The sequence below is a fragment of the Pipistrellus hanaki genome, assembly GCF_964339955.1.
Source record: "Pipistrellus hanaki genome assembly, chromosome: 5".
NCBI classification, from domain to species: domain Eukaryota; kingdom Metazoa; phylum Chordata; class Mammalia; order Chiroptera; family Vespertilionidae; genus Pipistrellus; species Pipistrellus hanaki.
In genome coordinates, this window is record NC_140507.1 from 58,207,566 (window position 1) to 58,220,854 (window position 13,289).

Here is a 13,289-nt window from a genome sequence, read left to right on the forward strand (position 1 = left end):
TCGGGCCTCTAGTATTATAATAACTATGTATGGTGCTAGGTAGGTACTGGGAATATCAGGGAGAACACTTTGTAAAGTATATTATTATTTAACCAGTATGTTGTACATCTCAAACTAATACAATATAATATTGAAGGTATACTGTAATTTAAAAATGAAATAAAATATGCTTTTGATAATTTATAATGCAAATTTAACTTTGTTTTGGGAAAAATTATGACCAACTATGAATGAGACAACTGATGATCTCTGTTTTCTTCTCAAAAAGAAAAAGTGGTATTGTCATAATTTTAGTTTGTTTCCAATGTGTACTTATTCAAAGAATTTGAATGGTGCAGTACTTTAATATAAATAGATTAAAAATAAAAAAACAATCAAAACACCATATTCTTGTACCTGAATTTAGCATTTCCTTTTTAATTTCCTACCCTCACTTCTCTTTTGATTAGGCACTTGTTGGTGCCTTTTGAACTTGGAATTCAGATAGATTAACTTTCTTCCTTTTACAGCGTAAAGAACTAAGAGGAGCTGCCAGTGAAGCAATATACCACAGATACCAAAACCCATGGTAAGCACATATGAATGATTTTTCAATTAATTCTTTTCCTTTCTAAATTTGTAAAAGCGTTACTTTAAAAAAAACAAAAAACACTTTTAAGTATATTACCACTTTATTTATTTTTTTTATTCCAAATCAACACAACATTTTTATTATCTTTAGATTTTAATTAAAAGGAGGAAATGGGCAAAACCAGCATAGACTATAGGGGAGAAAAAGAGAACCAGCCTGCAGCAATTAAGAACAGGGACTGGATGAGTAGGGTAGCTTTTACTATATAAATACTACTTTCAATGGGAAACAACAATATAATTGTTTTTGGTTAAAAAAAAAAAAAGAAGAAGAAGAAGAAGAAGAAGAAGAAGAAGAAGAAGAAGAAGAAGAAGAAGAAGAAGAAGAAGGCTCATTTCATGCAGTTGGTCTAGGAACCATCATAGTGGGTAATCTTGGTTAATAAATGGAATCCCACTGAAGCCACACAATGGCTTGAATTCATGCTATCTGGAGGTTGCCTGTAACCTAAATTAAACAAGCCTGGCTCAAGGTATGTTAAATTACAGGAAAAGAGTACATCTAGGCTTGTCATCTGGATGTAACATATAATCCGGATTCTTAAGAGGAGAAGGATCAGTCAGCACGGCTCTACAAGACTTGGGATTTAATAATGACTTTGTTGGCCTTCGCTTTTGGGTGGCAAGGGTTTCTGGAGCCTAATTCACTTCATTTTTTCACTTTGGAGGATACAGCATTGGTATGTGCAAAATGAATGGACCGTAGGCTCTTTCTGCTATAACACAACAACACAAACTGAACCAAAATGAGACAGACCCTCCACCCCCATGCCAAAAGTCTACTAGTTACTACAGCACGATCTCAGGACCACAAAGGATCTCATTTGGCAATTCCTATAACTTATACATGAAGCATATCCTATGTTTGAAACCATAAGGAAATAGTTACAATTTATTGCACGTTAAACACACGTTCTCATTAAAACATCCCACTTTGCTCAGATAATATTATAGGCATCTATCTACAAATGTGCTACAAAAGATTTCAAGCCAACCCCTCCCTCCCTAAAAAAACACATTAAAGACCACTGGAAATCAATGATATGTCAACAGGCCTTGGTGATATAAGTGTGAAAATTTGCTGCATTTATTTAAACATAAAAAAACTTGTTAGAAAGTATCTGAGAAATATTGAAGCTTGGAATATTTCCCGTGGATGAAAGAATGTTGGCAGCGTTCATTCCAGGGAATATGATGCAGATTGTACCAGGTCGTGAGGATTCAAAACATTTCTGAAAATGACCTTGTACTTAGGGCACTCTAGATCCAATTGGAAAATTGGATATAAAGGTAGGAGGATAGATATGAAAAAAAATAACAAAAGCAATTTGCATATGTTGAGTGACAAATTAATCATGATAGTTATAACTAGAAAAGTTAAAACAAATAATTTGTTTAGTGTATTGATGACCCCCTGGACTGGTCAGTAGCCTCTGACTCAGATCCTATTTGTAACTAGTTCAGATGTCAATCATCTAAATGCTGCCTCCCTCTGGAGATTTTACCCACATCTAAGTGCTTAAAAGACTGAGAAGATGCTCCTGAATAGGCTACTGACTAGAACAGGCCTAGGAGTGCCCACTCCTTTGCATTCTCTGTGTGATTGAGAGCTGTCTCTTTTCCGGGCAAGGTTAGTGCTTAGCCTCCCAGTTAATTTTCATGTTCTGACTTTCTTAGTCAAGAACCGTCACTCACTAAATTCAGCACTTCCTGTGTTTGAAGCAATGCTAGATCCTTGGACACAGTGGTGAACAAAACAGGCCCAATATATGCCCTTCTTGGAACTTGTATTCTAGGGGAGGAGAGAGAGACATTAAACAATGAAATGACTTAGGAACATTATTCTGGGTTTGATGCTTTTTAATGAAAAAATTTAAGTACAATATCATTCATGCTTGTGGCAACAAATCAAATAACATACTAGTAAGCAGTATATCAAGAAAAGAGTTTATATTCTGCCCAGTTTATGATAAAACATTTCATTTCATTATTTATGGGGTGTAAAGAGGTTTTACTAGGGACATCTACCTAGACTGAGGATTGGAGAAGTGCTCACCAAGAAGTAATTGTTAAACTGACTTTGGAAAGGTGAGTATAAGCTCTTTCCTGGCAGAGGGAACAACATGCACACGGCCCCAAGGCAGGAAAGAACATATCCAATTAGGACCATGCAGCTAGAGGAGAGAAACCAATGGGAGTATAGCAAGGCAAGGGTCAGATTGTGTAGAATCTTGTGTCCAGATTAGAGAATTCTGATTTTAATCTAGGAACAAAGATAATTCATTAGAAGATTAAAAAAAAAAAAAAAAAAAAAGAAAAGCAACATGATTCAAATTTTTTCCTAAGATCACCAGAATAGTGGAGTCCTGTGTGGAGAATGGATTGGAAGGTGACAAGAACAGTAGCAAGAAGATGCACTAGGAGACTATCTCATTTTTAACAGGCTCATCTTCCGTTTTCAGTGTGCTTTGCAAACGGGCCAAAATAAATAGTGACTACGGAGGGCTATGGGAAGAACGAAGGATTTGATGGAGCTTTCAAAGAAACTTGGGTTTTACATGCATAGAAAAAGTTGACTATAATGATGGGGAGTTAGAATGTATCCAGTACTCTGATGAAGTAGATTTTAACATCATCTTAATTGAATTTCAGAGGTTCAGTTACATGACCCAGGGCCCCAGAACTAACATTTCAGTCCAAGTAGACTGATTCCATTAACATGGGTTGGGATCTGGCTTGGATGTTTTTAAAGGGCTCCCTAGGTGATTTGATGTGCATCCAGGGTTGAGTACCACCAGTGAAGACTGAGAAAAGATGGGGACCGAGCCTTGGGTGGGGGCAGGGGTATGTACCCACACAGAGGACAAGATGAATGAGAGCCACTGAAGCAGAAAAGAAGCCTTCAGACAACAGAAGGCTATAAAGAGTCATTGAAGAATTTTGAAGGAAATGGAAATTCAAGAAAATAATAACAGACAAACATGTGAAAATTGTCAGTGGTCTCAGAAAAAACACTGTAGGAAGATTAGGATGATTTTGGTCAATACAACCAATGCTAAAGAATTTCTTTCTGCTGATATAACAGAGACAAAATCCTCAGTGTTTTTGAGACTAGATGTCCAGTAAAGGACAATTATAGGATTTCCTCCATTCTGAGACGTGCTTTAAAATTTTTAACTGTCTTGAAATCAGGATGTGTTTTATAATAGTTGTTTATAAGTGTAGTGTACAAACCTGGCTCCTTTCTTTCCTCCCATGTAAACCTGTTACTAAATCAATGGTGAGCCATACAATGTATTGCATCCTAATAAAAGTATACTCCAACAAACGTCAAATGAAGACCTTCTACTAGCCAGGTTCTCAGAACATTAAAAATTAATAAGCAGAGCTAAGCGGGAGTGGCTCAGGGGTTGAGCATCGACTTATGAACCAGGAGATTACGATTTGATTCCCTGTGAGGGCACATGCCGTGGTTGCAGGCTTGATCCCCAACGTGGGGCATGCAGGAGGCAGCTGATCGATGATTCTCATTGATGTTTCTATCTCTCTCTTCCTCTCTGAAATTAATAAAAATATTTTTAAAAACTTAATAAGCAGAGTCCTCACTCTCAAGTAGCTCACAGACTTTCAGGACAGACTGACACAAACAGCACGTTTCCATATAATGTACATTGACGGAGAATGATTGCAGTAACTGTGTGTGTGTGTGTGTGTGTGTGTGTGTGTGTGTGTGGGTGTGTGAACTCTTTTTATTTCCTTCTGACTTGAAACATCCTCTTGTGCTAAATAACTGAAGTTTCTCTAGATATGTGATCTGATGGTTAACTCATTTTCATACAGTTGTTTGTGATTGGTGTTTTCCAATCTATGCACACAGCATTTCTGATTTGAACAAAAAGAATAAAAAGCATAGGAAGTGGACAACTAGTTTACCGCCCAATTAAAAGAGGCCACAAGAGAATGTACAGCAGTGAATGGACAAGGCTTTTTGTTTGTTTGAAGATGTAGGGACTGCGGTGGAAGGTACACATCATTACTGAAAATTGCGGGGCCTGGAAGAATCTTGTTTTTCTTCTTCCCTTGACACAGTGTTTGGCAAAATGGGGCATTCAATACATATTTGCAAACTCCAGTCTTTCTTGTTGTCATAACAACCTAAATTGGTATCGTTCTGGCTGGAGAAGTTGGAGTTCAAGTCGTGATGACTTCCTGGGAGAGACCAAAGTTAAGCTGGTTTTAGAAAGAAAATTTTAGGAAAATCTCTGGCTGTCTGCTTGAGTGAATTTTTTGCCCATGCAAATGAAAGAGTTGCTGAGATTATGAAACCAACATAATTACTCACTGGTAAGCAGCATTCCATAAAGGAGCTGCCGACAGGCCTCTGACATAATGTCACAACCAAGTTGCCTCTTTGCCAACTGTGGGCTTGAACCATTTGCCACCTATTTGCCGGCTTATAGATTTGTCTTGAGAATAATATCTTAAGGAACTTCAAGTTCCCATAATCTGCCATTGTCATTAGACGGGGGTGTGAAGGAGTCTGTCACCTCTCAGGTAAGGACAACCAAACTGGATATCAGCCCTGGAGGGGAAGAGCCATGTGAGCATTAAAGGATCAAATTAACCGCAGCCTTCCTCAACTCCTCTCTTACTCAAGAGTCACAGAGACACAGCTCTTTTAAAATATGTTTTTATTGATTTTTAGAGAGAGAAGAATAAGAGAAAGGGAGAGAAACCTCAGTCCACTGCCTCCTACACAATCCCTACTGGGGGAAGGAGCCTTCAACATGACCAGGAATCCAGCTGGTGACCTCTTGGTACATGGGATAAAATTCATCCAGTTGAGCCACATCAGCCAGGGCATGAGACACAGCTCATGTTAGAGTGTTCACTCTCCCAGTTGCCTTGACATAATCATAAGATGTGTATGGGAGCACCCACTGTCATGAGGTGCACAGCATGGCAGAGCTGGAACAGTGCTAGATCAAGAAAGCTGGTTTCAATGGGGATTTATCTTTCCCAAAGAAATAATAGAGGAGATGCACAAAGGTTTAGCTCCAAGGAAATCCCAAAGTGTTTTCAGTAATACAAAGTCAGAAATAACTCCCCTCTCCCCTCCCCCAAGATAGGGGTAGTATGCAGTCATGAAAACAGTTTCTATACAGAAATTAAGAGCAAGGGTTTAAGTCCCAGCATCACTACCTAGTAGCTGTGATATTTTGGAGTTATTTAAGCATTTTATGCCTCAGTTTCTCAACCTTTAAAATGATGGTAACAGGATCTCCACTGGGTTGTTGTATAGGCGTGTTGTTATACATATAGCACTTAGAACAGCACTTGGTGCAAACTAAGTACTCAGGAAATAGTGTGACCATGTCATTTACCACCCAAAACAGGACACTTGGGAGAATGAAACAGGAAGATCATTGAAATAGTCACAAGGAAACTATCCTGAGAAAATCAGGCCACTCTATTGATAAATGTTATCTATGAATCAAATAAGTGAAGTACACTAAAATAATGTAGCAATATGCATCTATTGAAATTCGTACTATATTTTTAGTTAAAACAAATCAGTACAGAGATTCAAAACAGGTTAGACATTTCATACGATATATCTGAGTTAATCTCCCCAAAGTAGAACAAAAAGTCCAAGTGATGGAAAAAAATAAAAGAAAAAAAGATATGAACATTAAAAAGTCAATTACAATTAAATCAGTCTAATCTCTAACTAGTAAGAGATGAGAGGAAACAGAAGGAAATCAATAGTACAAGAAGATTTCTCAGAAGGGAGTAAGATGAATTTTCAGATTGAAAGCCTCCACCCAAGTAAATTTTAAAATCTTAAATTGTCAAGGCTATCTCCAATGAAATTTCATTATACTGGGATGAAGAGACAATTCTAAAGCCTTGCAGGGAAAAACTAGGATATATTTACAAAGGATCATGAATCAAAGAGGCAGCATACTTCATTGTATATACAGCAATACCAGACTCTAGAGACTGTGAGGCAGAGACTCCCACGTCGGACAGAAAGTGACTTTCAACCTATAATTCTATAACTAGCCAAACAATCAATCAGGAAGTTAGAAAAAAGACATTTTCAGACCTGTACTTGCTAAGAAAACACCCCCCCTCCCCCCCACACACACAAAACAAACAAAAGAAAACCACCTCAAAGCATTTTTTTTCCCTAGGAAGTAACTACAGAATATTACCTAGCAAGACAAGGGGAGAATAAATCAAAAGAAGAGAAAGGAATATTGATCCAAGAAACAGGAGTCACGTAACAGGCAAAGGGAATCCCCAAGATGGCCTTAAAGGAAAGCACCAGGCATGTGACACGCAGGGAACTAGAGACTACCGATTCTGACAGGAGCAGGACCTGTGAGGACTCCAGAGGGAACACGTGCTGTGTACCGATTTGGGTTAAATTCCAGAAGAACCAAAGAAGCTAAAAAGTGGCTGCATTAGGGGAAGAGAACATTGGCCAGGGAGCAGGGAAAAAGGGAATTTTTAAAAAGTATTATATGCATGTTATTACTGCTTACATGCATCATGTACCTGGGCCTAGATGACTACATAAAACTTGGGGGGAAAAATGAGCACTATGTTAAGTACAATGTTCAAGTGTTTTATTTTGATAAACATAATACTTATAAAATGGGAGAAATAGCAATAGTCAACTACTATTTTAGTAGCCAAGGGCTCCTAAGTTGAAAACGTTTCTGTTTAAAATCAGGGCCGTTTAGCACTAAAACATTAGTCACTGCCCTGCATGAACGGGGCGTTCTGTTTCTGCAGAGGTGGAAGGTGTGCTTGTGTTCGGCCCGCATTAGGCGGTGCCCAGAGAATGGCCTGTTTTATTCCATAATGAAATACTGCTGCCAAGCCATGTTGTGAGACCAGCACAGACTTAATGACAGCCACGATTTAGAATATATTGGTACAGAAATGCATGTTTTTCTTAGAGTTGTTTTCCTCAAAACAGCCATCAATCTTTTTTTATATATATATATATAAATGTAATTTATTTTATTTTATTTTATTTTATTGATTTTTCACAGAGAGGAAGGGAGAGGGATAGAGAGCCAGAAACATCGATGAGAAAGAAACATTGACCAGCCGCCTCCTGCACACCCCCTACTGGGGATGTGACCGCAACCAATGTACATGCCCTTGACCGGAATCGAACCTTGGACCTTTCAGTCCTCAGACCGACGCTCTATCCACTGAGCCAAACCGGTTTCGGCACAGCCATCAATCTTGACAGATTTCTATTTTGAAGGCCATATTGCCTGGCACAGTGGAGGGATTTCTGTAAGCATTAAGTAGCAAAGTTGTGGGAATTCTGAATCATCAGCACCCATTCCTACTTTGGCCCTTCAGGTCTGTTACTGAGCAGCGGTCTTCACATTTCCTTCCCCAGCCTCCTCTGCCCCCGTCTTCTCTTCAGTTGGGCAGGGAGTGGGAGGCTCTCAGAAGCTGCGGGTGCCATGGGGTCAGGCAGAGCTCCCGTGTCTCTGCTGTGCCACATGGGTAGTGGGTCCCCGGTTATCCAACCACGTGCCAGGCCCCATGCCAGGCCTGGGGTTTCAGGAGTGAGCCAGACAGACCCAGTTCCTGCTTCCTTAGAGCCTATCAGAAGTAGCCTAGCAAAAGGTTGATAATTTACTTGTAGGAGGCACAGCAGTGTTTGTTGCTGAATGAAGAACATTGCTTATCTCAGGACGGAGCACTTAGGTCAAAAGAATAAGATGCAGCTGTTTGAGGAAAAACTACTGTTTTTGAAAGAAAAAGTAGCTGAAGAAGGGACAGCGCTGGTATTCTTAAGAAGAAAACTTACCAGGCTGTCACTTGCCCCAATGGGAAAAACTCAGTTCATTTCAGAAGGTGGCCCTTCATGGCAAATTACTCTCATGTAATTGATGAGCTAAACGGACATCAAAGTGTGTTAGAAAGAAACACCGTCAGCCCACTGGCCTGGCATCTCAGCATTTCACACATCAGCACTGTGGCTCCCAGAGGCTGTTTCAGGAGACCAGGGCTACTGGCAAAGCAGACGCTGCAGTGACCACCAGCTACTAATACACAGAGGGGCTAAGCTTTTGGGCTCAGGCAAATGGACGTCATGTGTTGAAAAGAATGCAAAACAAACAAACAACACAACCTGTTACAAATATTTGGGTTGTTGTTATTTCTCTATTATCTATTCAATTTTGTAAAGCCACAAACAAGTCCCGATCATGGTAATTTCAAACTTTCTTTTATTACCAAACAAAAGGTCAATCTTATCACCTAGCTTATATCTATATTGCCAGATGAAACATCATAATCATCTATTCCATTTTTACATTTTATTACCATTTTTGCTTTTTTTTTTTTAATGTTTCTTTTAAGACTGCTGATAATTTCAGATTTTCATAACTGGAAGATCCTATAAGCAAGCCTTTAGAGTTGGACTTAGTTGGGTTAATCCCCTTATTTCATGAAATGTAGATGCTCTCTGCAGCTCAGTTCCAAGGGTAAAAAGGAGAATGATAATAGCTACTACCTGGAGTTGTCTTGAGGATGAATCAATGTTATGTAAAGTCCTCAGCATGGATCAGACACAGAGAGGGTCTGAGGATACAGAGGTCAGGCTGTGGCATTAAACCACGGTTGAGAGATTATAAGTATGTCATCACTTTATCTTAAAATGTTGCCACATACTTATAATATGAGCCTCAAGAGCATCTTGTACTTAGCCTCCGTAATTCTAATTCAGTTTTCAATGGTATCACTTTCGTTCTTTATCCCATCCAGATTACGGAGAAGTGGAGTACCCAGGAAATAAGACACAGTTCCTGCCCTCAAAGAGCTTACCATATAGCGGGAGGAAGAGACAGATAAACAGATACTTATAGTAGGGTATATCAGGATGCACGCAGTGATGGAAATATGTGGTCAACCAATGTGTACTGATTACCTATTTGTGCCTAGCACTATGCTTGATGCTGGGTTTAGATATTTAACAAAATGTAACCACTAAGTGAAATGCTTGTTACAACAGGGAGTATTTTAGTGGGCGCGATGGAAATATATATTTGGAAATCTAAACTTGGAGAAGGGGTCAGAAAAGCTCTCTACGATCCCCCGAGCTTGGAGGATCAGCTTCTAGAGTTGCTGTATTTAGGTTCCAAGATGCTCTCATTTTAGAGATGGAACTTCACACGTTCAGATGAATAACCTTGAAGCACAATTACCACATATGTGATAAAAACATTTCATTTCTAGCCTCTATCGTGATGTATAAAGATGGCAGGGTTTCTACAGAGCCTTGCAGCTTGTTTTCTGGCTAGCAGCTTCTAGGCTAACTCATTAAAATTCAAAGTTGAGGTACATGGTGGGTGGCAGAACAAATGTTTTCTTCACTGAGCAGAGACAAGGCCTTCAAGACAGTTTCTCCCAGAATCAGAGTCCCTCCTTGCAGCTATTCAGTAAGACACGATTCAGGCAGCACCTGCTCCAAATCTACCATGACACCACCAACACTTCCACAGGCTAGATGCATACGATAATGACAACAAGAAAAAAAAAATAGCAAAGTTCCACACTTGGCTTGACATATCTTACCTATGATATGTACCTTATATCTGACTTCTCATTTTATAAAATAGCTTAATGTAAATATAAAGTTTAAAAACAAACAAAATGAGTATCCAGTTGATGACTTAACCAACAGAAAGGAATTATTTGAAGAGATTTTTAAAGCACAGAAATTTGAGTATAAATATCAATGGGGTGTATTCTAAGAATAACAAGAACTGCTAAAGCCGGGACCGGTTTGGCTCAATGGATAGAGCGTCGGCTTGGGGACTGAAGGGACCCGGGTTCGATTCCGGTCAAGGGCATGTACTTTGGTTGCGGGCATATCCCCGGTAGGGGGTGTGCAAGAGGCAGCTGATCGATGATTCTCTCATCGATGTTTCTAACTCTCTATCTCTCTCCCTTCCTCTCTGTATAAAATCAATAAAATATATTTAAAAAAAAAAAAAAAAAAAGAACTGCTAAAGGTTTGGTGGTAATACTCTGGCTCTGCTTTAGTGTGATATGAGCAATGACTTGATTACTAGTTTTCAGTTATTCCTGGTTTGGTTGAGTAACAGGATTCTTAGAGTGGGAGAGAGAAAATATAGATGTTAACATAATAGAGCTAAAGAACAAATCCTGAATTTGATTGGAAGATATATGTGTATGTATATGTATGGTAGTGTGCATTTATGTATCTACTTTCATAGTTCTATTCACCATAAAGGTCTAGGCATGAAAATTAACTCAGTAGTTGTGAGCCCCCATACTACTCGGTTCTACTCTTCAAATACCTTTCCACTAAAAGGAATCAGGCTTCCTGGAGAGGTGATTTCTGTATTTGGAGAAGTAAATGAGAAACATGACCTAGAACTCCCCGCCAAACCAGGTGAGGAAGCTATCCAAGACCACCACGGTCCTGTCTAAAGAACTAGAAGCCAAACTTGAAGAGACCCCCACCTGCCCAAAATATGCACCTTGAAAAAGGGTATGGTGACTGCAATGGACTCAGATACATTTACCTGCACATACATGTACATGAACATTCATGAGTTCATGATGTCACCTGAAAATCCACAACAAACTGGTCACATTGGAGGATTTCCATGAATCAACTTATTTTGAAAATGAGTAAATAAAAGAAAAGAACCAAACACTAATTCTGCCTTTCCACTACTTTGACCCACCCTATATGGGCCTCTTGATGAAAGCACACCACACCCTGGAAAGTAGTTGTTATGGACTGAGCTGTCCTCCCAAATTCATAAGTTGAAGTCCTAACCCCTGGGACCTCAGAATGTGACTGTATTTGGAAACTGGTTCTTCAAAGAGGTAATTAAAATTAGGTATTTAGAGTGGGCCTTAATCCAATATGACCGGCAGGAATCTTCCTTATGGGAAGATGCAAACACAGACCAGCCCAGAGGAATGACCATGGAAAGGCACATGGGAAAGATGGCCATCTACAAGGAGAGAGGCCTCAGAACAAACCAACCCTGCCGACACCTTGATCTTGGATGGCTGGCCTCCAGAACTGAGAGAAAAAAAAACCTTCCTGTTGTATAAGTCACCAGTCTGTGTGCTGCATTGTGGCAGCCCTAGCCAAGTATACAGTAGTCTTTCCCCAAAACCTGCTTAGGTCAGGCCTCTAAATCCAACTAACAATGTATATATAGGAAGTCAGAAGACAGCAGAAAATGCTAAATGACAACATGGAGATGCTGTCAGAAAAATGTATTGTGGGAAATTTTATACGACAAATGGAAGCAAAATTTTTATGAAACAAAATGTATTTCTTCAACAAAGAGTAGAATGAGAAGAAAGAGGAGGAAAAAGAGGATGAGAAGGAGAGGGGAAGAGAAGGAGAAGAGAAACTTATTTGGATTCTGTTTCTAACAAACGAACTGCCAAAAGTCATAACATTTATGAGAAAATTAGAATTTTGAAGTCTGGATATTTGGTAAAATTGTTATATTTTTAGGAGGAAAAAATGGCCTTGTGATTATGTTAAAAAGGAATTTTTATATTTTTTAGTTATACCAGAAAGATAGGAGGATTAGAAAGTAGGATAGAAATGAAATAAGATTGGCTATAAATTGATAATGTTTGAAGCTGACTGATGAATACTTAAGAATCTTTCAACTATTTTGTGTATGTTTACATTTCCAAAGTCTCTAAAAATAAACCATCAGCTTTATCTTTAATTCATGAAGGTCAGGATGTTCCATTTAGATAGGTAAGCTGGCCCCCAAACTAAACTGATTCAATACTGTGATAGTCTCCCAACTCACCTCCACCTGCCTTGCTGCCAAGCCACATACATCCACACAGCCCGCCTTCCTTCCTTTTGTTGTTTTCTGACGCCCACACAAATAAGCAAGGGACGCCCAGAGCGGCCCTGGACTTGCTCTCTCAGGAGCCCTGAGCTGTGGAGACTGGCAGTCCTTCCTGCACATCTTATATAAACTCTCTCCAACATCAGGAAATATAGTCAACATTCCTAATAGGTGACCCTAGGCCAACTGGTACACCACGTTTCTGGCAAGATTTTGGACAGCTGTCCCGGAGCCTCTGCGCAAAGCGAGAGGCACTTCATATCCATCATTAAAGAGTACTGAGTGGAAGTCAGTAAACACCTCTGTGTATTCTTTCTGCATTGGGGACAGAGGCTTGGCAACAGGAACCTGGTGGAACCTGGTGGAGTGTGTTACTCCTGAGAGGAAGAGGACGTGCTTGATTCAGATGGCACAGCCCCCGTCACAGGAAGCCCAGCTGGCGCCCGTGAGGGCAACCAAGGGCTGGTGACGCGGCTGTGGCAGGGACGGCTCTTCCCCCAATCTGGAGCTCGGGGGAGACAATTTGGCAAAGTCACAAAGACGTGTTCACTTTGGGTAATGTGAGATCTCGCTTGCTTCTATTAATTCTTTACTTAAATGTAGTGTTAGAATGCACAAGCCTTTCCATCCAAGTACTAACCAGGCCCGACCCTGCTTAGCTTCTGAGATCAGACGAGATCGGGCGCGTTCAGGGTGGTATGGCCGTAGACCGCACAAGCCTTTCAAATACAGTGGTTCAATTGCCTGTGAAAT

At 39.8% G+C, this 13,289-nt stretch overlaps 2 protein-coding genes across 2 annotated transcripts in view; one reads left to right on the forward strand and one right to left on the reverse strand.

Annotated features, from left to right (window-relative positions):
- ETFDH (electron transfer flavoprotein dehydrogenase) overlaps nucleotides 1–13,289 on the reverse strand; it is a 259,286-nt gene that overhangs the window by 48,004 nt on the left and 197,993 nt on the right. The window lies entirely within an intron of this gene.
- The window catches only part of SPMIP2 (sperm microtubule inner protein 2), a gene marked incomplete at its 5' end in the record, with an annotated part of 65,457 nt that overhangs the window by 43,506 nt on the left and 8,662 nt on the right, over nucleotides 1–13,289 (forward strand). Inside the window, one exon of the mRNA XM_084885314.1 lies at nucleotides 510–568. Within this exon, the coding sequence (XP_084741440.1) occupies nucleotides 510–568 (59 nt within the window). The remainder of the gene's footprint in view (nucleotides 1–509; nucleotides 569–13,289) is intronic.